At 42.7% G+C, this 24,725-nt stretch overlaps 1 protein-coding gene across 3 annotated transcripts; it reads left to right on the top strand.

Moving 5' to 3' along the window:
- Positions 1 to 1,891: 1,891 nt before the first annotated feature.
- Positions 1,892 to 22,777, top strand: CRTAP (cartilage associated protein). Of its 3 annotated transcripts, XM_069007728.1 has the most exons (8): positions 1,894 to 2,174; positions 2,367 to 2,444; positions 5,931 to 6,080; positions 6,697 to 6,868; positions 9,289 to 9,417; positions 10,322 to 10,467; positions 12,501 to 12,584; positions 16,722 to 16,810. In XM_069007728.1, the coding sequence occupies exons 1-8, from the start codon at positions 2,004 to 2,006 to the stop codon at positions 16,782 to 16,784; spliced, it is 993 nt and encodes a 330-aa protein (XP_068863829.1). In that variant the 5' UTR covers positions 1,894 to 2,003; the 3' UTR covers positions 16,785 to 16,810. The 3 variants fall into 3 exon arrangements, with proteins under 3 accessions (XP_068863827.1, XP_068863829.1, XP_068863828.1); XM_069007726.1 differs by having other exon boundaries at positions 1,892 to 2,444; positions 16,722 to 16,813; XM_069007727.1 differs by lacking the exon at positions 16,722 to 16,810 and adding an exon at positions 22,089 to 22,777 and having other exon boundaries at positions 1,895 to 2,444.
- Positions 22,778 to 24,725: the final 1,948 nt, after the last annotated feature.

Raw genomic sequence — 24,725 nt, 5'->3', positions numbered from 1 at the left:
CCTGGGTGTTGCTCCCACGGAGCGTAAGCTCCTAACCGCATCCTTTTTTACCTAAGAAGGTTTAAAAATGGAATTCAGAGTGCTTACAGCAATCTGCCAGGAAAACCAGGATAATCATTCCTATTCCGTGCAAAGATAAAATGTGGAGTCCAGGCCGGCAGAGCTGACACAAAAGGCTGTCAACAAGCCAAGCCAAGTCTCAAAGCCTGGCTGGGGAAACGTTGGTGCTTGGCCCTCCTGTGGAGAGGAACAACACACCAGTGCCCTGTGATGCTTTATTTTGGTTTGGTCTTCGCTTTTGATGCTCGTCTTCCCACAGGAAGGAGGATCTGGGGTTCCAGGTTTCTCAGCCATGCAAGCTTGAAGTGTGAAATAATAACAACTACTTAGATACAACATTTCCAACACTTGCGCCTGCAGTTAATTTTGGCCTCAGAAGGGCAGGCTCAGCTTGGTGATGTACGAGAGCCCCTGCTACAAAGGCAGCCACTGCAATGAAGAATTCTCAAGCAGTTCACCAGCCTTCATCCTGTGGCTGCCTCTGCTGAGAAATGTAGACGAACAGACCAAGTATGAAGAGTTTCTAAGGAATAATTTTCTTCATGACTGGTCATTTAGGTCACACACCTACCTAAGCACTGATACTCAGCCTAAGAAAGCAAAGGGACAGAGAACTATTCTTACTAGATCCGGAAAGCACAGGGTTTAATGTCATCTAAAGGGAAGGTAAACACTGGAACTGTCAGGGGCTTGGGGTTTTTTATTACTTTGTGGGGTGCGGTTTTTTGTTTTAATTTATTTTGTTTTAATTACCTGTGCCTTCTTTTCTCAGTTTAAAAATAAAGAGAATAGACAAAGATCTGGGGCTTTGCTATGTGTCTAGTTTTGAAACCAGGCTAGCATTTGTGAATGGCTCCACAGAAGTTTTTTTCCAAGCTGGAGGGTTCTCCAGCCCCAAGATCACCACTGATCAGTGCATGACTCCGGCAAGAGCAGTGGAGAGAGAGCAGCTGGTCAAACTCTGATAGTGAAATCTGGGAGGTTGCATATTGTCATCATGCAAGTAATCTCTATGTGTCGGACTGAAAGAACAATTCTAAAGAATTGCTCGATTAGATTAGAAACTTTCAAATTCTTTGGATCTACAGCCACAGCTTTTCCCACTTTCTAATGATTAATAATTAATTAATGTAGCTGGACATCAGAAAATGTCCCAAAGCACTGCACAGAACCAGTGGAGGAGGCACTGTTGGCATTCTATAGCTCTACAGATAACATTCGAAGTATACTTAGCTGGCAAGTATTCAAAAAAATGCAAAACCACGTTCCTTATAGATCTTCCACATTATTTTTCCTCAGGAAACCAAACATCAAACAGCAACAAGAGGCAGAAATAGTACTTACAATTCTGCAACGCCTTCTAACAACATATTTAAAATTCCAGTTTCAAGGGAAGTAATGCCCAGAATTCTAGGAATATTCCAACAATGCATTTATTGCTCTTCATCACAATATGAATGTGTGAACCTATGTCACAGGTTTTGCAGATAAACACACACACACACAAATTGAAGGGTACAAGAGATTGATTTAGAATAGACATTTTCCAAACAAAACCCCTAAATTGTGGATGGCAAAAAAGCAATTCTCGTGGACACTGGAAAAACACATAAAGAAAAATAAAATAATAATAAAAAAGACACCAGAAACACATTAACAAAAAGTTTCCTTGCAGACGCGACTGCTGCTGGGACCAGCTGCGGCTCCAGGAGAGCAGCAGCACCGAGGGCGGCCGAAGGATCTGCGCTCCGCCCGCCCCGCCCCGCCGCGGCCGCGCTCCCTCCCCGGGGCCGCCTCTCCCTCCGCCCGGGCCCCGGCACCGCCTCCGTCCTGCCTTCGCCCCGGCCCACCCGCTTTTCCCTTCCCTCCGCCCGGCCCCGGAGCCGCCTCCGCCGGCGGCAGCGACGTGGTGCTGTGCGGGCCGCGGCGGCGGAGGCGCAGCCATGTGGGTGGCGGCGCTGGCGGCGCTGCTGGCGGCGGCGGGGGCGCAGTACGAGCGCTACAGCTTCCGCAGCTTCCCGCGGGACGAGCTGATGCCGCTGGAGTCGGCCTATCGCTACGGGCTGGACCAGTACAGCACCGAGAACTGGCCCGAGAGCGTCAGCTACCTGGAGGTGAGCATGCGGCTGTACCGCCTGCTGCGCGACAGCGAGGCGTTCTGCCACCGCAACTGCAGCGCCGCCGGGCAGCCGCCCCCCGCGGCCCCCGCGGGCGCGGCGCTGGAGGAGCTGCGCCTCCTGTCCGGGGTGCTGCGGCGGGCGCAGTGCCTGCGGCGCTGCAAGCAGGGGCTGCCCGCCTTCCGACAGGCGCAGCCCGGCCGCGACCTGCTCGAGGAGTTCCAGCGCCGCGAGCCCTACAAGTACCTGCAGTTCGCCTACTTCAAGGTGAGCCCCCCCCCTTCTCCTTGGTGCCTCCTCCTTTCTCCTCCCATCTCTCTGCCCTGCCTCCGCTCCCCCCTCCTCCCCGCCCCCTCCCACCCCGCCTCCGTCACAGTCTCTCCTCCTCAAAGTCTCGCCTGGTGCAATGCCACGCTCCAGACACGCCAAGCGGGCCGGTCAGTGTCGTGGTGGAGGGGGACAGCATGGTGTGTCCCTGCACGTGGCATGTGCCAGGACAGTCTCGACAGACGCAAGTGCCTCCTGCACCCAATGCTAGAAAAACCTCCTGTTATGCCAGCCTCTCGCCGGGCCCTCAGAGCAGGTTACTCTGGGCCACAACCTCATTCCCCATCACCTCCTCCACACCAGTTGCCATCCGCCTCACCTCCCTTTCTTCCCTGCCCTGTGGTCGGTCCTTGCCCCCCTAGGCTGCCAACCCTAGACTTTGTAATCTCTTTGACAAGCCTTTCAGTCGTTTCCTTCCATCCTGTAACCCACAGTGGGATTAGTGCGTGCCTTGCCTTTCCTCCTGCTTACCCACGTACCATCCATCTTGCTTCTCACCTGTTTTTTACTACTCATCCAACATGTCCCCTAGGTCAGCCCTTCCAGTTCCTCCTAGACATCCAGCCACTGGACCCTGCCTCTGTGTCCTGTAGCTGTGTCATTTCTGCCCCTCTCATCTTTCCATCTCTCTTACTTTCTAAACTTTTCTGGAACCTTTTTCAGACTCTTCATATCACAGCTCTGCTATTGCAAATGATCTTCGCTACTTCTTCTCCTTCAGCGTGTCCGTCCACCTTCTTCACTTGCTCGTTTCTGGTCCAGTTCTTTCAAGCGCAGCAGCTCCCAGCCTGTGACTTACAGATAGCCTCATGCCTGCAAAACTCCAGTTTCGTTACAGCTGCAAGAAGGAATGAAGCAAAAATTGGCTGCTGAAGTGGGACACTGTAATGCTAGGCCTGGAATGGTATTTACCTTTTGCTCTTGGGTCAGCCAAGACTGGGGACACACTCCTCTCTTAGGAGATCTCACCCTGTTTTTCTAGCTTCTTGTCATCCTTCCATCCAGGATCTAATTGATTGTTTTCTCTCTTCTCATCTTCTGTTCTCTACATCAAGATCCATTCCTCCTGCCATCCCCTCAGATACTGCAATTATTTGCATTTCAAATAAACAGGGCATCTTTGTGGGGAGGAAACAATCTGAGCTCTTTGGTTAGATTGTTTTCTCCTTTAGGGACTCACTCCCAATGTATTATATAGGGTTGTATGCTTGTGCATTGTTTCGAGACTGCCTCCTGAAAACACACATTTTCTTAACTGTTGCTGTGTCCTATTTTTAGGAGTGCTGTTTTCTCAGCAGTTTTTCCAAACAGATGCAAGGAAATGCATTCTCATAAAACCAGAACAGTGCCCACATGCACAGTATCACACTGGTGTCTGATGCCTTCCCTAAGACCATACAAAAGAATTTAACTTGATGCCTTAAAGCCTCTGCCTTTTCTTTTGACTGAGAGGGCAGGAATTCCTCGAATTCTCAAAGCCATATATGGATAAAAATGACATCACCACAACTGTTTCCTCTTCTTATCTTAATTTAGCTATTAATTCCCCCCTTGTGGTACATACGAAGTTTGCAATGTATGGGTAACACCAAAAATAATTTCTTCTTACCATATCAAATACATTCAAGTAACTGCCAGGTAGGAATGTGAGAGGGAAGTTGGAGGAACCCCTCCCTCTCCCTTTAAACTCTTTGTTCAATCACATTTGCAGTAAGTTTGAGCAGTGTAGTTTGGTGGTTTTGTGCTTAGTGTCTGTTGTTTATAGTGTGTTTCATACTGGATCTGTAGTCCAGCCCTGAGCCCTTATCTCTTGCTTGGGGAGTTCTGAATGGGCCTTCTAGAGCTACAAACTGCTGCATCTGAAGGACTTTTGCCTGGCTGGTGGTTTCTGCGAAAGGCATGTCCCTTCCCCCCCCCCTCCACCCCCTCAAGAGCGTTTATAGTATAGGAAGAAGTGGGAGGGAAACGCTTTATGTAATTTTTTAGAGTGACCATGTGCGTATTCAGGTGGGATCCACAGAGAAATTTGCCACGTTGTAAGATTCTGGGAGCAGCTGTTCCTGCGCTGCTGCTTGCTCCTCTGGAGGGAGCTTTCTCAGAGCCACTGAGTTCACTTAGGAGTGTGTTTCTACAAAACCTTCCTTTATTTTTTTCGAAGAGGTGAAAATTGAAACCAAGAGTAAATCATGGACCTAAGTAAAAATGAGACTTGACAGCCTGCCAAAGAAGCAGGTTACAGCTACAGCACAAAAGAAACCAGGCATTTGACGAAAGTGCAGCTGAGATTTCCCTTTGCATTTAGCATGGTCTGGGCTGACTGGAAGCACGTAGTTTTTGGAAAGCCAGGAAGGGCAGCTGGCAGAGTTCGGGTGCTGGGACACTCCTAGCGGCACAGCAGCAGGGCATGGGTTGAAGTCTTGCTTTGGTGCAGCCATCTCTGAAGCTCCTTTCTGAAATGAAAGGACACCTTTTATGGCTGCAAACAGAAGGGTGAGTGTGCACACGTGCCCGTGATTCTTGCTCGTGGTTTCAAACATGCACTGCCAGAAGCTGTTTCAGACGTGACGTGGAACTCTCTATCACCTATACATCAATACACTGAACAGGCTGATGTAGGTATTGGCCTAGAAAAAAGGTTTTAACGTTTCATAATACCCCAGACTTTTGCTTTCTCCCTCTTCCTAAATATGTGCATACATACTATATAATTTATGAAAATACATGTGTGTATATATACACAAAATATTAAAAAAACACAAATTGTATGTACACAGAAGTACATGTGTCTGGTACACTCAGTTGTAAATGAGAAATGTACTCCTCACAATGTATATCTAACAGGGATTAAATTTAGTTTAAAAATGGGCACAGAAAATTGCTTTAGGACACAATTTTTGACCAAGTCTCTGGAGTCTGATCTAACTTTGTAATACCACCAGGAAGATACATTATTGTGATAATGTCCTCTGTGTTGCTAGGCAAGTTACTGACATAAACACAAATAAACAGTGATGGCTCTTGACCAGTATCCATAGATTAGCATTGGTACCTGTTGAGATCAGTCCCTTCTAGGAGCTCTGGTATAGACTTTTGCCTTGGCAGCTCTATGAACAGGGGAGGGGGAAGTGAAAAAAACTAATCTTTTTTGACTTACAACAATCATCATGCTATCTGCAAAAAAGAATAGGCTTCTAAAGTTAAAAAAAATGTTCACAGTGATGCAGTTAGGAGTAAAACTGAGAAGAATTATATCAGTTTTACTGTACCGTTGTATCTACTGAGACTGTGCTTTCAGTAGAAGTAAATTTGTGAATACAGAGAATGCAAGAAAATTCATTGAGAAAACTGGGAACCTTTGAACTGTTCTGGTTTTTCCCTTCTCCAGTTAATCTTTTTTAACACCTTCTTTTCCCTATCCCTGTTTAGGCTAATAATCTTCCAAAAGCTATTGCAGCAGCTCACACATTTCTTCTGAAGCATCCAGATGATGAAATGATGCAAAGAAATATGGCCTACTATAAGAGCATACCTGATGCTGAGGAGCATATTAAAGACTTGGAGACAAAGCCATATGAGGTATGCTTTTTATTCAGAAGAGTCTGCTCTTTTGGAACTGTTCTATTACTCCTCTTACTGGGTGAGGTTCAGGGATCTCACTTGCTTATGTGTTCTCAGTTCTTAATCTCCCTATTTCTGTCATCTCAGTCATCTTTGTTCTGCCTTCTTGATGCATTCAGTAACTCTCACCTCTCCTGCATTTCATTGTTCCATAAATGAATCACAGCAAATCACAGACAGCGTACCTGAAAGCTGCTACATGCAGATCACTACTGGAGCTAAGCAGGTGCATAGTTATCCAAATTCGTGAGTGCTGTAGTGGGACAGCTTAAAATATCTCAGACATTTGGCATTAAGATCCCATTGAAAATCTCTGTCACAACCTGTGATTTAGACTCACACTGTTACTTCTCTCCAGCAGGCTTTTCTTTTGATTGGAAATGGAATTACATACTCTGCTCTCTAGGAAATATCTGGTGAAATCCATTAGTCTCCTGTATTTATTGTCCTCACATCACCTGGAGAGCAGCTCATACAGTTGTCCAGAAATGTGGAGACATCATTTACTGTATCTGAGTTTACACAACACTTCTCAGGGTCAGTTACTGCTGATTCATCCCTGCCAATTTCTCAGAATCTCTTTGTCAGGGCTGTGAGAGCATACAATGGTGACAATTGGAGGACATCCATCTCAGACATGGAACTGGCTCTTCCTGATTTCTTCAAAGCCTATGATGACTGCATAGCAGCCTGTGAAGGCTCCCGAGAGATCACAGATTTTAAAGACTTCTATCTTTCCATTGCAGGTGAGTGGTTAGGAAACATGAAGGAAAGATGTCCCCAAAGTACATTTCAATTTATTCGTGGGATTGGTTACCCAAGTCCTGTTCCTCAGTTTGGGCCAGTAGGAGTTTATTAGATTCATTGAAAACTGCTTGAATTCTGGTTTACTTTTTTTCTCTCTTCGGTAACATAAATGAGGTCTATCAGGAAATCAGAACAGAGATCTTACATTAACATGGAATTTCTGTGTCAGAGTAACATAGATGTGTAAATAACAACAACTGCTCCATGTCTGGGTAGCAGTGGTCATCCAGCCAGGTCTCTTGACCATCATTTCAGTATCAGCTTGGCCACCTTTGGGGCTCAGTGGTTAGCCTGCCTTTGAAATCATCTTTGTGGTTTGCATAGGTCTGGTGATCTATATCTCCTTTCTCATAAATATGACAGGGTTCTGTTGGCTATTTTTAATCTTTCCTACATTCGAGTTTTACTAGTAGGTAACATCTGTATTTTTTGCGTGTAGCCAAAAAAAAATCCATTGCTTTGCGAAGGAAAAGGGACATCAACTTTTAAAATTGTTGTCAAAATGGCAAATACACATTTCCTATGCTCCTTGGCAGTGAAAGAAACAAGTGATTTCTCCAGTGCTCTGACAGCTCAGTGTTGTTGACAATATTTGTGTGGAGAACACCTGCATATTTCCTCAATAAACTTAGAAATTCTCTTGCATTTTTCATCTTTTTAAGTTGCCCTAAGGAAAAACATTCAAACTTTTTGTCCTAAAGCCATAATATATCTTGGTGAGGGGAAACTTGGTGAACTATGTTTATACAAGCGCAGCTCCAGTTTCTCACAGTGTGCAGCTGGTATCCACCAGTACAGCTGACATGGAATAACTATTGCAGGCTATTCCTCGACTTGCTCTTGGGCAAAACAGGCAGGTGCCTAGGACAGCAAAGAAGGAGTGAAGGGAAAATCACAGGTGGTAAAGCAAGAAACACAGAGTTTTTTCCCCAGTGTGTCAGAACCCTGACATCAGAACAATCTCCAAGCCACTGTAAAGAGTAGTGTCCATGCTCAGCTGTGATTGACACTTACTGTCACCCTTCCTCTTCCTCCTTGTAAGGGAAGGACAATTCCCAGCAGTAAGGAAAGGTAGGAATTACTGCGTAACATCACCATGGCCATGTGCGTGCATTTCAATATTTTGCTCTCAAGATAAGAACATTTAAATGTATTTGCACTGCCTGGGCTTAATTGTGCTCGTGTTCCAGGGAGAGATATTCTACCTCCAAGGGTCTGCAGAAAGCAGATGTAGCAGTAGGTGTTAACCAGAAGTATTTGGGTCTTGCATTAGGTATGTATTTATCACTGAGCAGTGAGTTATGTCAGGAAGCCAGCTGTCCTCATTGCATGGGATCACTTCACTGAGGGGCTCACATCTCTGGCTTTAAGTGCTGGCTGGAATTGAACACTACTGTGTCTGGAGATTCCACTGCTCTTGTAAAAGATGTGTCTGGTAATTTCATTTGGCCAGTTATTTTTAGTTAGCCTCAGCAGTTATTTTTAGTTAACCTCAGTGTTCTTCATGTCAGGAGTTGTGAGGAATGAAAAGTGTTCTTTTGGCTTGGTCAGAAATTTGCTGCACAAGGTTAGCTCACTTCTTTCACCTGCCAAATGTGGCTAACTTAGGGAAACTAAGACTTTAAAATATTTCTTCTCCATGCTGTTGATGAATGTGATATATACGGAAAATGCTCGAAACTTTTTTGTTGGAAGGTTTTCTTGAAACATACTTTCTTGAAGGTAAAATCACAGGTAGTTCTATATTGCACGACAGCAAGCTTTTTTAGACTGGGTGAGCTTGTGAACTTACCTGTTCCTGGCTGGAAGTTGTTCTCTGGTGAACACCGTATTCTCTTCTTTCTTCTCTCTTAGAATGTCCAAGCTGTGGGCCCAAAATGCAGCCATCTGTGGTTTATTTTGCAGTCACCTGCTGTACCTGTCTGTGACACAGTTGTACTCAGCAGCATGGGGACCTTATTTGTGCAATAATGCAACGAAATTGCAAAGGCCTGCAAAATTTAAAAAAGGAAAGAAAGCACTGTTAAGTTTACAGCTAGGAAATAATGCAGTGCTCTGTAGTACTCTATAAACCCACCACCACATGCTGCCTGTAGGTGTCAGTGAAACCTAAGTGCTCAGTTCTCTGGAATTCCAGCTTCGATGTAATGCAGATTTTTACGGAAGGGCCTAGTGCCAACACTTGAAGCATACTTCAGATGGAGTTGTAGATTCTCAGTACTTCCAAGCAGCAAGGTCCAGATGCACAGGACCCAGGAGAGCATTATAAGGCCAAATTTTAATAGGTGGCCGATGGGAGGGATTATAACAATTCACTCTGTGCTATCCATGTGCTCTGTTGTTGTTTTCTTCCTTCCAGATCATTATGTCGAAGTCCTTGCATGCAAAGTGCAGTGTGAGAGCAATCTGACACCCATTATAGGAGGCTTTGTTGTTGAAAAATTTGTGGCCACCATGTACCATTACTTGCAGTTTGCATATTATAAATGTAAGTAGTGATTTATTGTGCTTAAATAACATTGATGTTGGATGATGTGGGATCTTTTCCCTCTAATTTTTTGCTTACAATGTAAGTAATGGCCTAGAGAATCTGCATTTTAAACTGTTCTGGGACAGAGAATCTGAGTTTCCTGGTGTCTTTTGCTCCCTGTTATCACTGTAGTTAACAGACATGGGACAGAATTTCTTCCACAGACAAACCTACAGAGTATTTAATACTATTTGCTTTTTCCTAGTGGATTCTTATAATCCTGTTAGAATGAGGCTAAATGGGTTTTGAAGAAGGAGGGGACCACTTAACAGAAATTGTAGTGTTTGGTGCTCAGTGATGACTTACTTGATAGGTGGATTATTCAGTGAAAGTTGTGGTTTCTTGAGGAGCTACTTGCACTGTAAAGAACACATGTAGCCCTTACAGCTGTTCCTGCAGGCTCCAATATCAAAGGGAAGACACATCAGCCATGTAGCATCAATCCATTAATGACTTTTGTTTGTGTTATTTGACTACACCTTGACTCTTCCCTCTTTATCAATCATAGTACAAAGAAGTGGGCAGGGGTTTAATATCTTTTTGTTTGGTTTTTTAAATAAATGCCCCAGTGCATCACCAAGCTGTGGGGTGATACTGGGGTACTTGGGAGGAGAATTTGGTTAGGATTTTCACAGAAAACCATCGGGGCTGATGATGAGTTGATTTTTGAATCATGGCCTTACATGTTTCAGAACATAAAAACAGCATATCCTTTCTGGGGAGCAATTTTTTTTCTCTGTGCAGCTGCTGAGGAGGTAGAGTATGGGCTGTGTTTCCATTTGAATCTTCCAGAGTTTCGATAATAGTAGGAATTTGTTCATTTACCTTACCTGGATTTTTTTTGTGTGTGTTTATTAATTAGTGAATGACATGAAGAATGCAGCTTCTTGTGCTGCTAGTTACCTTCTGTTTGATGAGAAAGATGAAGTAATGAAACAGAACATGGTCTATTACCAGTACCACAAAGACAAATGGGGACTTAAAGAGGAGGATTTTCAGCCCAGATCGGTAGGTGAATTACCTAAAATGCCTTCTAGACACATTCAAATATTTCTCTGAAACTCAGTGGGTCAGAGGTTGGGAAAATGTGGGATATCTGCTGGTTCTGGAGTTTAACATGTACTGTTTTATTAAAATCATACAGAAAGTTGTACACAGAGGTGTAGTGTGTCATGTAAACAGTAAATGTCATTAGAGCTCTTCCCTTTCTGTTGAAATATACTACGATAGGATATAATATATGAAGAGAAGTAAGCTCATGCTGGTACTTCTCTGTCACTTAGGCATATTTATGTCTCCATGTACCTCTGTAAATAAAGCAGCTGGCCCCTGAAGTCTCTGATGATGAAATCTCTGAGTGACATTCAGGCTTTTGTGAATCATTATTTGCCAACACATAGCTGCCCACTCGCTTGTTATTTCAGGTTCTGTGGGCATTGGAATGTGTCTGAATATGGTAACTCCAGCTAAACTGACTTTCCACTTACTCCATTTAGAACACAGTTGGGTGGATGAGGACGGAAAAAGGCTCAGGACTGTATTGCATCTAATTATCTAAATTAAAATGGTTGCTGCAAAGAAGCACTAGTCCATCCAGCAACAATTATCATCTGGCTTTGGAAAACTATTTTAAAAATGGGTTTCCATGCTGTTCTTAAATTTCCATGTCCAAGGAAATTCTACAGCCTGGACCGTGACATCAAATTGGATTTTCCAGCATTTCTTGTTACCAGGATTTAAGTCATGCAGCTGAATTCTGACACCTCAGTGACTGCTTAGGCATCAGTCATATGGGCTGTACAACTAGTTAGTCATTAGCAATACATGTTCCACAAATTAAATTTAGTGCCTTCTAGTCATGCCTCTTAGAGCACACACTTTATTGGCACAGTGGGAACCCAGGCCTGCCCTGCAGGGCCAACTGAGACAGAAGGCAGCAAAAATGCATTTGGTTCTTTCAGGCAGCAGCAGCAGCAGCAGCAAGTCTGAGCTCACAGAGGAAGGGGACTGCTCCTTTGTCACTGCTTTTGGGAACAGAACCATGTTTTATAACCGTATTGGAGACAATGTTTGGTGGTGGTGGGAGTGAGGGGTGGCAACAGTATGAAACTGCAGACCACAGACGGATTTGGCACACGTGTGCAGAGAGGGCAGAACAAGGGCCCTACACATGCACTCTGAATGTTTCATTGATAACTTCTGTAGCTGGGAACTACAGATAATTTTATTTTTAAATACAAAATATTAAATGCACACAGCTGTATTTTCTTGTGCTTTGATCTGTGTAGCTATAAACAGAAGTTGCTTGCTGTCCTGGTCACTTGCCACGAAAACCATAATGCCTCTGGTTTATTTTCAAAACGTGGTAATGGGGTGACAGCAACATTTGGCCCTGGCATTAATCTTTAGATGTTCTTGTGAAAGAGGGAGTCTCCTGTTTTCTTCCCCCAAAGGAGTTAATTGGAATCATCACAGTAGATTACAGTTGGTATTCACAAATATGAGAGTATGTGACTGAGCTACCCTGTGCTGTTCAGGCACACAGCCAGGAAGTGAGGAGGGACAGGTGAGTGACCTTGCAGAGCTTCCCTAGGCCAGGCTTAGGCTGGGCTGGTGAGTCATTATCATGCAAAACAGCTTAGTGTGTCTCTTTCCCAGAACTGCCTGTGCCATACGCCAGCGTGCAGGGAGACAGAGGCTCTCTCCTGTCCAAAGCCCACTGGAATGCAGGCACAGGCTGCTGCTCAGCCCTGGCAGTCTCATTCCTTATTCTCAGACTTGCCAGTGCTTTGAAACATGAGAAAGACGAGAGTGCTTTGTTCTTGCAGTGAGGGAGCCTGTGCTTGGGAAGATCCACAGAAGAGTTTGGAATAAGCTGTTTGCTGTTTTGCTGTTCCTTTCTCAAACAGTATGTATCCTGCCTGGGATCTACCTTTCCTAGGTCTGGAGCTGCCTTCACTGGGATAGTTTCAGGTGGCATGTGATGACGCTCCCCTATCTTGCTACCTTAAAGTAACAGAAATTTTGGGGTTTTTTGGTAGGAGGCGGTTCGATACCACAACATTACCACAGTCCAGCTGGAAATGTATGCATTTGCAAAGGAACATCTGATGGATGATGATGAGGTGAGTTTTCTAGAAATGAAATCATGGTCAAAAAAGCAGCAATCACGTTTAAAGTGAAGATGATGCATAGCTGTAATTCCAGGATTTCACTAATATGGAAAAATCTTCTTGTAACCATGACCCATTTTTAATAAATTTTTGTTTGGTAGATGGAATATAAGAACAAACACAAAGAACATCATGTACCATTCAGAAAAACATCGACAGAATTAACACAAAGTTAAATATATAATGCACTGAACGCACAGAAAAGAAAGAAAACCCAGTTTTCCAGTTGTAACACCAGGGGGCAGAGAAATGGTGTATATCTATTTAAACCAAATGTTTTTCTTGGTTTGGTGTTTGGGGAGGTTGGCGGGGAGGATGAAATTTTTTTTTCTGAAATGTTGTTTAAATTAGATTTAAAGATCCTTGTGATTTTGTCCCGAATGAACCACCTAAATTGTAATTTTTGTCCAAAGGAAGTCTTGTTATCTGTTATTTTCTTCTGCTCAGTGGCATTTTGGTCACCCAGTCATGCTTTTTAAGTGTTTGGAATTTGTGGTCAAATAACATATAATGACTACTATTTACACTGGAAAATATATAAAAGGGATTTTTTATTTTGGTGCAAGAAAAGTAGTTAAATTGTTGAAAAGGCATTTCTTTTTCTTCCGCAGCTGAAAAAGTATAATTCATGGGAGTTTTTGGATTGCCTTTTGCTTTGTTTTTGGGACCTTTCATTGAGAGGTTTAAAAAAATCTTCAAATGATGAAATGTTGCTGGCATTGACAAAGAAAGAGCTGTACTCAGTTGTTCCATGGGGCAAGGGTACCTGTAATGAGCACTGCCAAGGTCTTTTCTAACTGGAAAAGACAAAGATGGTTTATGTTAACAAATGAAATCACCTTTGCAATTTTTATGTTATCCAACACATAGGGAGAGAGACTATTTTATAGCAGAGAATGTCTGTGCTGCCTTCAGTATTCTTGTGATCTGAAAACAATGCTATGTAAAATTCCATTGGAAGGTTACCAGACTTCAGGAAGACTTTCCATTGTGATAAAATCCCCTGAAGGTCAGTTTAATAAACTTGCTTTAAGGTTAAGCTTAGATGAGGACAAGTCCATTTGGATTTTCATCAAGGTGTGAAATACTTGAGCACTTTTTATATTCCCTTGTTGGTTTGTGCTTTGTCCATAATGTTTTCTTATGTTAGGCATTAACCTAACTTGTACTTTTTTCCTTCTTTCCTATCTGCTGCTTCAAAGCACAGGGATGAGTAATTAAGGAGGGGGTGAAGAAGTCCATTTTGAGGACTTTCCCCATATGTTGTTAGAAGAAGGGGTTATAGAAACAATCTTCATCCTCCAGCACTGTGTGTAGAATAAACAAGCATTCATTTGCTGACATTCATTCCTGCAGCCCCTTTCACCAGGGCAATTACAAATGACCTTGTAATCTGCAGGAAGGAGGGACAGTGAAAACCTCAGTTAAACTTTGGGCTGACAAGGAAGTCACATTACACTTGATTATATGTTTGGATTAAACAACCAAAATTACTGGGCCTCCTCATGGCACAGATATGCCCACCTCACACTCTCTTTGTATTAGGAAAGCTACCATTCTCCTTCCCAGGGGAAAAGCTGAAGGGCTTCTGTGCTAGACCCCAAAAAGCTGGGAGGGATGGAGGCTGTCCATGCCTCTGGCTTGGCTCTGGCTTTTGGTAGTGAACTCATAAATCCCTGGCTACCAGAACTTGTCTTTGGCTGCAGGAGACTTCCAGGGAGTGCAGACAGAGCAGGAATAGCACAGAGGTAAAACCACTACCTTGCAGTTTCTGCTCTATGGTCAAGACCTGGTAGTGTAAGTTGGAATTTTTTATTTTGTTTAATATTTCTCCTGGCACAGATAGAAAAGTTTGCTCCATAGGAATGCTGAAAACTGATGAAGACCCCAGATATGGCACTATAGTAAAAACTTTTTAATAAAGTGTTAAGGATGGAGGCAAGCTCTCTTCTAAGTGCACTCTGCTTATTTAAACCATGTGCTTCTTGGGCCAAAGGCCATACCTTCTGTGGGTTTCTGTGGTCCATGTTTGCAGTCTGTGAAGTTGCTTGTGGGCCAGTAAGATAGCCCACAAGATAATCTGCAGAAAAAAACCCCTCTTTTTTCCTTGACGGAAGCAAAAGGATTGATGTGGCAAGAGGATCCTTCCTATGTGAGTGTCATTATTCTCAAGTGGAGAATCTCATTTTAATCAGACTTCCCACTGCTCCCACATCCCAGATCATCCATGTGTCTTTCTAAATCCCGTTAGCAAAGTGAGTGAAAAGCTGTGGCTTCTTCAGGAGTACATAGCAGTAATTGCAGAGGCTGGGACAGGCAGTAATGATTTTTTCGTATGTTACTATAAGAAATACTGTCCTGCCTGTGTTACTTTATTAATGTTTTTCCACACGGAAATGAAAAACTCTTGATTCAAGCATTTAACACAGTAGAGGTGACAGAGAATATTAGCGCCAACTAGCTACAAATTACTTTAAAAAAAAAGTAATTATTCTTAAATATCCTCGTGGTTTTCCACAGGGAAGTTAAAAGAACATTACAGTGTTGTCATCTTAGTTGGCCATGGGTAGGCAAGCTTCTTAATTTCTGTTCAGTGTGTAATGCATCAAGGCTATCATGGATACAGCTCCTGGTATTGCACAGATTTAAGTAGCAAACTGAAATGCTGTTAAGAGCCAGACACTCAGCTAGTGTAGATGTAACTTCAGCACCACACTAATTGTATGAGACGTGGTTTTGGCCCATAAAATCAGTGCTCTTATGGAATGTTTTTTGGGGGGGATAGCTACTTAGCTGTTCTAAATTACATAAGGACCACAAGTATTTGGCGGCGATGGGCCTACAATGTGATTTTTCTTTCAGTACTTAATCAGTAGGTGAAAAACTGTTGGCAGCTCCGACCCACTGTTTTGACATCTCTTTCTTTTTATTTGTATATAGTGTGTGTTCATTTGTGTAGTGGCTGAAATTAAAACTCTCCATATTTCATCACATCCATGTGATGCAAAGAAGAATAAGTACTGAACTAATGTGACTGGTGGAAAGAGGACATATGGAATAGCATCAAAACACAAGGGCCCAGTGGAGTACTAATAGCAAATAGTAATCTGAATTCAGCTTATTTTTCTGTGTGGGAATTGCTAACAATGTATTTTGAGCTTTATTAACTCACTGCTTGCATATGTTCAAATGATTTACACAAGGGTGCTTGTAACAGCAAGTTGCAAGTGCAGACCTGTAAACCCTGTCCTGCCTGTGACCTCAGACCAGCACAGCTCCAGTAGCACTGCTACCCTCAGAAGAGCTGGTGGCAGCTGTTTCAGAGGCAGTTGCCAGCTAATGGGCAATGTTACGGTCCCTGTTCAACATACTTTTTTTAAAGGAAAAAGAAAAAGAGATATATTTTTTTTCCATCATAATTTCCTAGTGGAGATTCTTCCCATATGGCTGTGTCTTTCTGCTTTCTCCTCTTGCTTCTGCACCACTAGATGTGTGTCTTGGTCAAAGGTGTTCCTTCTTCCATTTAAGCCACTTTGCATGGGAAGCTGCCAGCATGGTTGTGCTTAAATGGCAGGATGGCCCCAAGGTGAAGGAGGAACTTCTACTGCCCAGATTCTCTTAAGCTTCTGCATGCAGCATTAAGCAGGCAAGAGAGCATAAGTAGAGCTCAGAAACAAAGCCACTGGAAGGCTTCTGCTTTCAGTGCAGTTGGAGCAATGTTCAAGTTCCTCTGAAATTGGGTTGATTCATGTTTTATAGGCATTATAAATATGTTAAAAGGGAAGCACATTTACTGGTTTACTGTAAAACACTACTGTAATAACTGCAGTGTACTGTAATCTCCTGTAATATATGGGAAAAGAACAGTTAAAGGTTCAGAATATATTGTTAAAATGAAGTGGAAAAATATTTGAGAAAGTAGCTAATGTTCATGTGACGAACAACTAAGCTCTTTTAATAGTGAAAAAAAAAGCCTTAAAAAATATGTGCAACTGGGTCACACTGTGGACTGTCTGAAAAATAAATAAGTTAATGGCTAAATAATTTTTCTGCACAAAGAATTGAGGGATTTTCTTATTTTTTCCACAGCTAGAATGTGAGGAATGTCCAGCCCAGACTGTACAGCTCATGGAGGTTCTGGCAGGGCTTTGAGGTGGTTTCAGTGAACTCTGAGGCTTTAACTGAAGGTTAGATCAAGAAACTTTCTCTTGGTTGAAGGCTGAATAAACCTTTCAGGCTGAGCCACTCATTGGCACATGCCTTACTGTTATCCTGAAATAATGTTTTCCCCCTCCAAAACATTGCTGGCCAGTGGGCTGTGTGGTGTGTATGTGCAGGCTCTGCCAGGTCCATGGAGCACATGTTCTCCACAGTCATTCCTATCAAACCTTTGTCTTCACTCTTGCAAGGTCATTATTTGTTCTTGAACAAAATCTGCTAGTTTTCATAACTTAATCCTTGTGACTACTCCCATTACTTACTCGGGCAGTTACAGGATAGCTACTCATTAATTATAGGGCAGCCTTGACCTCTCCTCACAGAGGGCACCTGTGCAACCCTTCCCACTACCACAACCTGGTCATCTACACCCAGTTCATAAGGGAATCAAATCTGTTGCTTTCACTGTTGAACAAGAGGCCAGTTGAGGTTTTTGAACTTTAGCAAAATTTGAATTTTTGCTCTGAAGGACAACCGGGGGACATTTTCTGAGATATGTATTTTCCTTCTAGGTCATAGATTATACAGAAACAAAGATCCAGCCAATTCCTCATGTTCTGTGTGTTGTCTCTTAAGGTGGTTTGTTGGAGGAGTTAGAATAAAAGCTGTTTCCTATTCATTCACTGGTAATCACACATAAAAGCATGTCCAGAATTAATAGTTTTTTGTAGATCTTAATTCATTCTAGAACACTATCTTTTTTATATTCTCTGTTGCTTCCCTGAAGAACAGCCTATCCCACTGCAGTATGTACAGAATACCTATTTGAAAGGCCATCAGCAGATCTGATTGGAAAGTATGGGTTATTACAAGAAGGCTAATTGTTTCCCATAACTTTTCCAGTCTGCACTGAGAAAGGACAGAAGAGATTGCAGGTGGAGGCCAGGATCCATGAATGATTAATGTTTACATTTGTGGAAGGCAATCATTGCAAGCAGTGGCAAAGTGTCTGGGTCTGTCAGTGAGCAGTGCAACTGCTGCTTGCTGATGGTTTTAAATGATGCTGTCAAAAGAAAAGTTAGTGCTGGACCATTGGCCTGAAGTGTGCTGTAACTGAGCCAGGTACTGGTAGCTCTTCCTCTTTGCTGTTTTATTTTAATAGCTGGCTAGGAGTCTCCAAAGTACAGATATTTCTTTTAAAAAGTTGTGTTTTGTGAGTGTGAATGTGACATTTAATATTGCATAAGGAAGGGCCTGGCCCAATGTATATTGTGGTCTTGGACACTCAGTACACTGAGGTATGAAGTGAGGAGTTTTGCATTCTTCTCCTTTTTAGGTCTTTTTTTTTCCGATGCTCTAGCAGCTATAGTGCCCCAATCTCACTAGCCTCGGTTAGTTTATTCAAAATTGACCAAGAACTCTGTTTTAAAATTATTTTTAATTATAATCCACCTATTCACATACCCTCTGTAAAACCTTCTTGAATTAGTTACTGTGGCACAAAACTTGTTCTTTCTGTCTGTGCCTCTGTTCAGTTGTTAATCTATGCCAAAAGTGCTCACTTTGCATATCTAACAGATAATTAGAGGTTCCAGTTGGTCAGATCAGCTTCTCTGATTCCTCCTACCACTCACACCAGTCTGGGAACATTCCCTTTTTTCTGTTCGATACCACGCCTCCCATATTTCAGGCTATACCTGTTCCATCTATTCCCATACATCCTTGGTCTGTCAGTCCCACTTTCCACTGACCATCCCTGGACTGGGAGAGGGAAGAGCACGGTAGCACAGGGAGGGAGGTTGTGGGGTGCCACAGATCTGCTGAACCTGTAGCTGGCAAACCTGGAAGACACGACTGTGGACTGAGGGCCAGGCATGGAAGAGCTGCTTCCCTGCAGCTGACCAAGCAGCACGTGTGTGTGCTTTCCACTTGTTGGCTGCCTGACTATCGCTCATGTGCTGGCCTGGAAGCCAGCCCTTCTCTTCCCGAGCTCAGTCAGACTTCACATCCTAATTTCCTACCTAGCAGCCAGACAGCTGCATCACGCTTTGGGCCATGGATTGCTCACCATGATTCGCATCAGCACTGGGCTTGAGCGGTGCATTTATGTCACCTGTGTTGGAGCTGGTGGCTGTTGTGCCCTCGGGTAGCTGGCAGTGGAAAGAATTACAGGTTTGCAGCCGACTTTGCATGGAAAATTGGATGCTCTTTCTGTAAAGGTAGGGAGGAGCCAAAGAGCGCTCCAGGTAACAGGAGGGGCTCTGTCTTACTGATACAATTACCGAGGCAGTAAATTGTATAAAAGACTCATTTCAGACTCCAGATTTACAGGCATAGATCGGTAACAAAGCTACTAAATATCAGCAGACAGAAGGCTTTTTCCCTGGAATGACCACCTGTGGAATATGTACTGACCTCAGCCATGCTAAATACCCAGTACGGTGTCAAGTGGGTGCTAATGGGACAAGGACAGTGACTGGCCTGGTCACAGCTGCCAGTGTGACACTGTGATCGCCTCCTCTGAGGCAGCATTATCACCTTTTCATTGGGCTGCCAGCCACTCTAGTGACAACTTGCAAATGTTTTACATTTTGAATGTGAAGGCACAGGCAAAAATATTTTAGCTGGGGTTTTGTTTGTCTTTAATCTGGAGGTTTTGCCTTTTCCAAAATAACCAACACCCAGGCAATTCAGTTATTAATTATTACAACAATTATTCAGTTGTATTGCAGCATATTTTATGTAGGTATATTGTTTCAGCAACTGTTTTTTATATTTTTGCCATATTTCAACCTCTCTTACTCCTTGGTACATCTAATTAGACCACAACAGCTTCTGCAATGCTTTCCTTTAGAGCTTAGTTTCAGGCACTAGAGATTTCAGATTTCAGGTTTGTTTGGGTTTTTTTTATTGTTGCATTTAACTATCCTTTGCCATTTCTTACATGTTTCTGGGTTTGAAAACGTACCAGAAATAAAAAACTGGAATTTTGTCTGTAAGTTGAGTGTCTTCTGAAAAATTCTATCTTACTGATGAGTGTGACAATAATATGAATTTGGATGCTTAAATCTTTTGAACAAATTCAAAGCACAACAAATTGCCATCCTTCAGGACTTGCTAAAAGCACTTCATAGTTGCAAAAACTCAGTGTTCTTTTGAGATGGAACTGTGAATCAGGGAACAAGAACAGCAGTTATTTCAGCCAGCTTTCCTCCTGCTTTTATTTTTGCTTGCTTAGTTTCATTATTTCTCTCCTGGCTAGTCATACTTCCTAAAAGTATGATGTTAATACTTTTTACTCACAATATCCATAATACCATTATTGTATTCAAAATAAACAAAATTTCTCTATTTCCTCTTATTATTTTCATTGACAGAGGTTTTAATACCCTTTCCTCACCAGAACAGAAAACTGTAAAATTTTCAGTCTCAAAATGTAAGCGTCTGGAATATGCTGTCTTTCTATGGCATAGGACATAGAACTACATTAGGAGTAGTTTAAAGAAAGTTGGATTGTTGTGTTGTGCTGGTGCCCGGTGTGTCTCGGTTTGAGACAAATTGGGAGGAAAAGTCTGAAATGAACGTGTCCTCTAATAGAAGGCAGGTTTCGGCAGCCCCTCCCCCACCCCAGTTCGGAAAGAAATTTCTTGGGAGAAAGTGAAAAAAAAGCTGTTTATTTAACAAGCAGGGTGCATGCAGGCACAAAATTGTTGGGGAATAGAATTATTGGGATCAATAAAAGAACTGTGCAAGCAATAGGCCTGGAAGTTTTAAGCTTGTGTATGAGAAAACTTTCCATGGGAAAGTCCCTGTGTGAAAGATAACAAGCAGGCCTGAGAAACAGAGAGAGAGTGAAAACTTGCAGCTGTACTATCCAGGAGTGAACGAGGGAGATGAGCACTGACTTCTTTTGATCATAACAAGACTATGGAAACTTGCCAATGTAAGTCCAATTATGTAGAAATAGAAATCTGTTTTGATAAGCTTTAAGCCACTTAGGAGTTAACAAGCTGGTATACTATATAAGTGCCTTTGGACTGCTAATAAACGGAGTTTTATGGAGTTTGCTTTATCAACCATATTGGTTTGGACTGTTTCTCTCTCCCCCCTCCAGGGCCTGGGCTCCTCGTCCCACTGAGCTTCTAACACAAAATGAATAATATTCGATAATAAACCTGCTCGTTGTGGAGAAAAACCTGGTAGATTCAGAGTCCTTTCTGTAGGTGTGGCTCTGCTCTCTCCGAAGCTGGGGTGTGGCGTGGGCCCCTGTGGGCCACGGTGTGGGGCCTCCCAGTGATGGTGTTCCAGACCGGAGCAAACTGAGCAGTTCCAGGAGAAAAAGAAGAAGCCACAGTCCTGGAAAAAGTTCTTGCCTCAGCTAACAGGCTAGCTAAAAGCAAAGAATTGTAACTCTCCATCTCTCTCCTGAGCAAAGGAGCCAAGAGCTGGGGAAAAGCAGGAAGGTGCTCCCTCGGCTCCGCAGCGGTGAGAACGCAGGGGAGTGTGCGCATCCTTGAGCACAAACCGCGCTGAAGAACTCGCTTGGCTTCCCCCCTTTCTCTCAGACCCAGCTTAAAGGCACAGAAAGGCACAGGATTCATGTCTGGGCAGTAAGCAGGCAATAGGGGATACAACATCATGGAGTCACCCCAAGACACTGGTGTTAGCGGAGCGGAGCTTATAAATGTAACAGTTTCTGATCTGAATCTAAACCCAACGTATTTGTTTCCAGTATGGAAAACATTCTAGTATCTCTGGTTCTTCACATTTTTGCTGCATTGAAGCATGGCATGTGAAGATCTGTGGTTGAAAAGGGAGAAGGTGTCTGTTGAAGGGTGTGACAGGGGACGTAAATGGTCAGAGCAGACATACAAAGTCAAAATTATGGTTCTACAAAGTGCTTTAGTTTTGAATTTTGAAGCTTTCTAAAATTTTTTAATGTTTTATGGTATTCTAACAACTTCCTAATTTAACAGGTGCTTTAAACATTTATTCCTCTCTGAGTTTGAGGATTTCATTGTCTATTTAAGTACCTGTAAAAGTACGAGAAGATTTACTGTGATGTGTATAACATTTTCTTCTTTTAAGGTCTGTGTCACTGCAAGTGCTTGTGCTACCCCTGTATGGGCCATATACCTGTATTTTATATGCTTGTTGCACTAGTGTCTACATGGAGGGTGTTAAAAATATTTGGACGCCTATTAGTACAGTTTAATTTTTGATTAAAATAGCAAAAATTTCCCAACCACTTTTGCAGTACAGGGTTAATTTTTTTCTGTTGAATTTAATCATTTCCAGGGTGAAGTTGTGGAATTCCTTGATGAGCTGTTAGAAGTGGAGGAAAAGAAGGAATCCTGATGAGTGAAACCACCACAAAGTTGCTCACCGTTGCTTCTTACTATTATTTTTGATCACCTGTAGTTCCAGTTAGATATACCTCAAAGGTGCTTCTTTAAGCTGTACCTTTTGTCCCAAGATCCACTCCTGAAAGGTCACTTCCATGCTGCACTGACTCTTCTGTGAGCATGGCTTTTCACTGTGCAGAACTGCTGCATATGAGTTTCCCCCTTGAGCTTTCTTTCTGCTACACAAACACAACAAAACAGACTATTTCTGTTTTCTGGGATAACACTAAGTTTCCTCGTTTCAGTGCTGTTCTGCTAAGTTGTAGCAGTACAGCTAAATTCTCAAGAACTTTTGTCAGATTATGAACTGTGGAAGACATAACAGTTCCTCTTTCTGAGCTATGAATTGTATTATTTATATATGTCTTTTTATGTGATGGTGAATAAAGTGATAACAAATCCCAGTGCACCTGAAAGATATTAAGGTACATTTAAATAGCTGAAATAATGGGATTAACAAAGCACAACTAACGATCTTGTAAACATTGCTTAAAGAATTCTGAAAGCAGTGTTGATCTTTCCCAAAAACTAAATTAAATTCTCCTGTGGGAAACTGAGAATAAAAACAATTTTTTCTTCCTACCAGTTCTTACTCTTTCTGTTGAAACAACCTGTGGTCCTTGTTGAGGTGGGGCCAATCTCGTATGAAATACTGATGATTGATGGATTTAGTATTCTCTTCTGTAAAAAATCAGTTTGCATGTTTTTTTCAGACTGGTGGGACTATCTGCACAGTTTTCATCCAAAGGTAAGTAAGGTGGGAACTGAAGTGATTTTCAGTGGAATAATGAAAAATATTTACCTGTAAATTCACATCATTTTTATTAACTGTATGGCAGAGTCCGATACAGAAGTCTTGGTACAGACCAAAAAAAGTGTGATAGAGAAGAGTAATGAATTAATGCCTAAGTCTACTGAATAGGAAAAATCCCCTTGAACTCAGAGAAGGATACAGGATTTCATCCTGTGCTTTTCTCTTTTGTTTTCAAGGATCAAGTCCTGCAAGTGATTTCATCTTGCTTGCATCAAGGGGAGATGAGCATTCAGTGCATATGAGCAGTCAGATGAGCGTTCACCTCCTATGACTGAGCTGTAATTCAGCTGAATGGAAGTGAATTACAAACCCATAACCTGCTTTGAGTTTTTTAAAAGGCAAAACATGATTCCCACTAGCTTGCCAAGTTGTTGCTGCTATAGTTTATATAAGCTGTAGTAGTCTACACTATTGAGTGTCTGTAGGAAATAAGGAGAATCCATAGGATGAGGTTTCAGTGTCCTTCAGCATATGACAGCAGTGAAGCATTTGAATTTGTGTGTAAAAGATGTTTGGAAGATCAGATTAGCTTTTTTAACTGCTTTAATATAAATCACAACTACTCCACTGAAGTTGATGGGCAGACTGTTTTAATCTCAAAATGAAAATCTATCAAGAGCCTTTTAACTTTAGGAGATTTGCCCAGCTCAGCTTGTGGTAAGAAGACCGGAATCTGGTTTGCTGTGTGTCTTGAACTGACAGAGGGTGTATCACATTTCCTCATGGTTTTGTTCTACACGATATTAGCACTCCGTTCATTTTAATTTTACGTAAGAATTGAAATTTGCTTTTAAACATTGCTTACAAGCAGTTGATTGTAAACCATCACTTCAGCCCATGAAATACATGTAATATTCTACTGGGGTAGCTTCTCCAATTTATCCTTAGTTTTCTCTTGTTGGAGGTGTGTGTATGCTCAAAGGAGAGGTTACTGCTCTGGAGTCCTCTCTTGTCTTTCTGCTTTCCAGCCTGCATGGACAACTCCAGATTTTGTCCTCAGGAACTCAACCGGTGATGAGGGGAAACCTCATTGCAGTCTACAACTTCCTCGTGAGGGGAAGAGGAGGGGCAGGCACTGATCTCTGTGGTGACCAGTGACAGGACCCAAGGAAATAGTCTGAACTTGTGTCAGGGGAGGTTTGGGTTGGATATTAGAAGAGATTCTTCCCCCAGAGGGTGGTGGTGGGGTGCTGGAACAGCTCCCCAGGGAAGTGGTCACAGCACCAGCCTGACAGAGTTCAAGATGTGTTTGGACAATGTTCTCAGGCACATGGTATGACTCTTGGGGTGTCCTGCACAGGGTCAGGAGCTAGTCTCCATGATCCTTGTGGGTCCCTTCCAGCTCAGCATATTCTGTGGTTCTGTGATTATATGATTCTGTGATACCCAATAAATCTTTGATACCGTAGCACTCAAATCCAGAAATTCCACCATTAAAGGGTGTGGAGCTGGTTGGAGATGGCTCTATCCATCTACATTGCCTTTGTTTAACAGCATTTTTAGTTCACTTTTTCGCTATCACCATTTACCAAGCTGACTTCAGAGCCCTGCCAAGCTCTGGCTGTTGCCTGGCTGTTTGTTTCTCTGGTGCCCTGTGGTGCCCTAGCTCTTGTGTGCTCTCTGTAGGTACTGCAGTGCAAAGCCTCAAAGGCTCCAAGAGCAATGGTTGTAATCCAGGTTCCTGAGCCCGAGGTGTTCCATGGCTGTACATCCCAT

The sequence above is a fragment of the Aphelocoma coerulescens genome, chromosome 2 (assembly GCF_041296385.1).
Source record: "Aphelocoma coerulescens isolate FSJ_1873_10779 chromosome 2, UR_Acoe_1.0, whole genome shotgun sequence".
Taxonomy (NCBI): domain Eukaryota; kingdom Metazoa; phylum Chordata; class Aves; order Passeriformes; family Corvidae; genus Aphelocoma; species Aphelocoma coerulescens.
The sequence above is the reverse complement of the archived record's forward strand: the minus strand, read 5'-3'. Positions and strand labels throughout refer to the sequence as shown.